The sequence below is a fragment of the Henckelia pumila genome, chromosome 2 (genome assembly GCF_033568475.1).
Source record: "Henckelia pumila isolate YLH828 chromosome 2, ASM3356847v2, whole genome shotgun sequence".
NCBI lineage: Eukaryota > Viridiplantae > Streptophyta > Magnoliopsida > Lamiales > Gesneriaceae > Henckelia > Henckelia pumila.
Window position 1 is genome coordinate 165188083 of NC_133121.1, and position 4103 is coordinate 165192185.

The following is a 4103-nucleotide window of genomic DNA, read 5'->3' on the forward strand; positions in this document are numbered from 1 at the left end:
TATCAAAACATCAATAGTATATCACAATATAACAATATGAATAAAGACAAAGAAAATGCCATTAATAAATGTAAATTATATTAAACAAAGATTGTTTATACATAGATTCATAGAAGCCCTTAGCCACAAGTTGGATAACCGGGCACCCACTCTTTCAGTATGAGGCATGGGAGCGCTACAAAGACATGCTAAGGCGATGCCCACATCATCAGTTGCCTGACGTGCTTGTGGTACAAACTTTCTATTATGGTTTATTACCTGCAAATCGTACTATGTTAGATGCAGCTACAGGTGGGAATATTTTGCGTAAATTGCCGGAAGATGGTTATGAACTGTTTGAGGAGATGGCCTTTAGTAGCTATCAACCTCAATCTGAGAGGAGCATGATTCAAAAATCAGCAGGAATTCATCAAGTGGACGCATTCACTTCGATGGCAGCACAACTGGAGGCTATGAATAAGAATATTGATGGATTGAGCTTAGGAAATTCTGCGATGCGCATTCAGGAGGTGTTCTGCGATAGGTGCCAAGGTGAGCATTTCACTAAAGATTGTCAAACTGGTAACCCTTTTATGTGCAGGATGAGGCACTAGTGAATCATATGGGAAGCCAAAATCGCCCCAGGTTTGACCCGTATTCAAATACATATAATCCGGGGTAGAAGCAACATCCGAACTTTTCATGGGGTGGTCAAAACAATCAGTCTAGGCCATATTAGAATCAAAATCATGTGAAGAAACCTCAAGAGGAGAAGTCCAGTTTAGAGCAAATGATGCAAAATTTTATATCATCCATTGAGACTCGAATGCAGAACCAAGACGCAACTATAAGGGGTTTGTAAAATCAAATAGGGCAGCTGGAAAAGAGGATGTCAAATCGAGAGACAGGAACTTTTCCACGTGACACTGAGACTAATCCAAAGGAGCAAGTAAAGGCCATTGAGTTGCGAAGTGGGAAGAAATTGGAGACCAAAGCGTTGGAGCACGAAGAGAAAAAGAATGAGGATGAGAAAGAGCCATCTAAAGGTAAGTCATCTGAATCTACACAATCACCCACATCAAAATCTAATATTGTTATTCCACCCCCGTTTCCTGCAGCACTAAAGAAAGCGAAACTTGATTCGCAATTTTCAAAATTTCTTGAGGTGTTTAGGAAATTACACATTAATATACCTTTTGCTGACGCGTTGTTGCAAATGCCTAGATATGCAAAATTTTTGAAGGAAATCTTAGCAAGCAAGAGGAAAATAGAGGAGCATGCCATGGTAAACTTGACTGAGAATTGTTCTGAATTAGTGCAAAACAAAATTCCTCCAAAGTTGAAATATTCAGGGAGTTTTTCTATCCCTTTCATGATTGGTGATATGGTTTTTCATAAGACTCTTTGTGATTTGGGTGCCAGCATTAACTTGATGCCATTTTTTGTGTTTAGAAAGCTTGGAATGGGAGAGCCAAAGCCTACAAGAGTTTCTCTGCAACTGGCAGTTAGATCCATAAAGTACCCATGTGGAATAATTGAAGATGTGTTGGTCAAAGTGGACAAATTTATTTTCCCAGTAGATTTTGTGGTGCTTGACATGGAGGAGGACCTGGATATGCCATTGATCTTGGGCAGACCTTTTTTGGCAACCGAAAAAGCCCTAATTGAAGTTCAAAAAGGGAAGTTGTTACTGAGAGTAGGAGAGGAGAAAATCACTTTTAATGTTTTTGATGCACTAAAGCACTCACTGCACAATCATGATTGTTTTAGGATTGATGCATTGGATTCACTTGTTTATGATTTTGTGCAGGATGAGTTAAAAGACCCCTTGGAAGCTGCACTTATAAATGAAGGATGTGAGGATGACTTTGATGAAGAGAGGAAAAATATCATTGCATATTTTACTGTTAATCCTCCATTGAAGAAGCAAGTGTGATTCAGACTCGAAGAATTGGGAGATATGAAGGATTTGGTCCTTCAACAATCGAGCATAGACGCACCACCTACTCTAGAACTCAAACCTTTACCTTCACATCTAAAATATGTTTATTTGGGTGATGATAATAATTTACCTGTTATTATTTCTTCTTGTCTGACAGGTGCGATGGAGGAAAAGTTTGTAAACATCTTAAAGGAGCATAAGAGAGCCTTTTCTTGGAAGGTGGCAGACATTAAGGGAATCAATACATCGTTGTGCATGCACAAAATCTGATGGAAGAGAAGTATACACCTTTGGTTCAACCTCATAGAAGACTTAACCCGAAGATGCAAGAGGTAGTGAAAGCTGAGACCATCAAACTTCTGGATGCAGGTATTATTTATCCTATTTCTGACAGTGCCTGGGTAAGTTCAATTCAATCTGTTCCTAAGAAATGTGGCATAAATGTAGTAACAAATGAAAAAAATGAATTGATACCTACAAGAACTGTGACGGGTTGGCGCATGTGCATCGATTATAGAAAATTGAATGACGCTACCCATAAAGACCATTTTTCCCTCCCCTTCATAGATCAAATGCTTGAGAGGTTAACGGGTCATGAGTTTTATTGCTTTTTAGATGGCTATTCGGGATATAATCAGATCATGATTGCGCCTGAGGACCAAGAGAAAACCACTTTCACTTGTCCTTATGGCACTTTTGCGTATAGACGAATGTCATTTGGATTATGTAATGCACCGGCCACTTTTCAAAGATGCATGAATGCAATTTTTCATGACATGATTGAGGATTTCCTACAAATTTTCATGGATGATTTTTTTATATTTGGATCTTCTTTTTATATTTGTCTGCAAAATTTGTGTATGGTTTTGTTGCGATGTGAGGAAACTAACTTAGTGTTGAATTGGGAAAAGTGTCACTTTATGGTGCGGGAAGGGATTGTGAAACATCTACTACTAATAAATGCGGAAAAACTTTTTTTTTTTTTATAATACTATACATATACGCCCATACATATATGTATATAAAAATAACATACTTTTCTTAATTAACCTAAAAAAAATATTAAATAAATAAATCCTTAAAAATGTTTCAAAACTCAATGCAATAATCTAAATAACTGCGACGGTCACGGGGTCCACTGCCATGCTCGCTCATACGTCCTCGCCACCGGTAGGAGCTACATAGACATCATCATACTCACCTGCACCATATAAGCGTAGTGAGCCTAGAAGCTCAACATGTCTAATCCTTGATAACGAGGTTTAAAATAATGCATCACATAATCATACTAATACATATAACTTACATGGACATGCATGCATGATCTTAAAATAAATGCATCATAAAAATTATTCATCATCAGTCGTACATATATCATAACTAATCATACATAACATAATTGAGCATGTCATAATCATAAAAACTAAGTATGGTCATATCCATGAATGTGACTAATAACTGTGCCGACTGATCAGTCTAAAGAACCATCGTACATGGCGGTGGATAAATCCACCTCTATGCTGGTAGTAAACTACCTCTGTGCCAGTGGTAAAACCACTTCTATGCCGGTAGTAGAACTACCTCTGTGTCAGTGGTAAAACCACTTCTATGCTGTCACATCACTTCAATTTCCATAAAAATATTTTTCATGCTCAATTCTTAATCATAAACACATCATAAAATATTTCATGTATGCATGTACTTAAAATATGTCCGTAATATATATTTAACTAATTTTAATAATAAATATACTTATACTTAAAATAAACTTCATGCATAAAAAAAAGAATTAAATATATATTCCGGACTTAGTTAATTTTCATGGGTTGGTCCAGACTGCTGATCACTCACTCTAAGCCCATTAAACTTAAATAAAATCCAATAATCATATTTTAGCCCAAATAACTTAATTAAACTTAACTTGACCTAAATAAAATATTTAAGCCCAATTACTTAACTTAAGCCCAATAAAACTCTAGACTGGCCCAAAATCCACTGACTGGCCCAAAAATTCTCATGGACTCCCAAGCCCATAAAAATCATTGTGCTAACTTAAATAAATTATTTAAGGCCCAAATAAAATTATTTGGAGGTCCAAATAATTTTATTTCTAATTAATTGGCCCAAAAACCAATTAAAACATTAAACATTTAAAAATTAAAATACTCAAGCCCGGCCCACC

The 4103-nt window shown here is 36.4% G+C and overlaps 1 protein-coding gene across 1 annotated transcript; it reads left to right on the forward strand.

The window, feature by feature from the left end:
• Positions 1–868: 868 nt before the first annotated feature.
• On the forward strand, positions 869–1915 carry LOC140878873 (uncharacterized). Its single transcript, XM_073282497.1, has one exon. It carries the CDS (start codon positions 869–871, stop codon positions 1913–1915), a length of 1047 nt encoding a protein of 348 aa, XP_073138598.1.
• The last annotated feature ends 2188 nt before the right edge of the window (positions 1916–4103 follow it).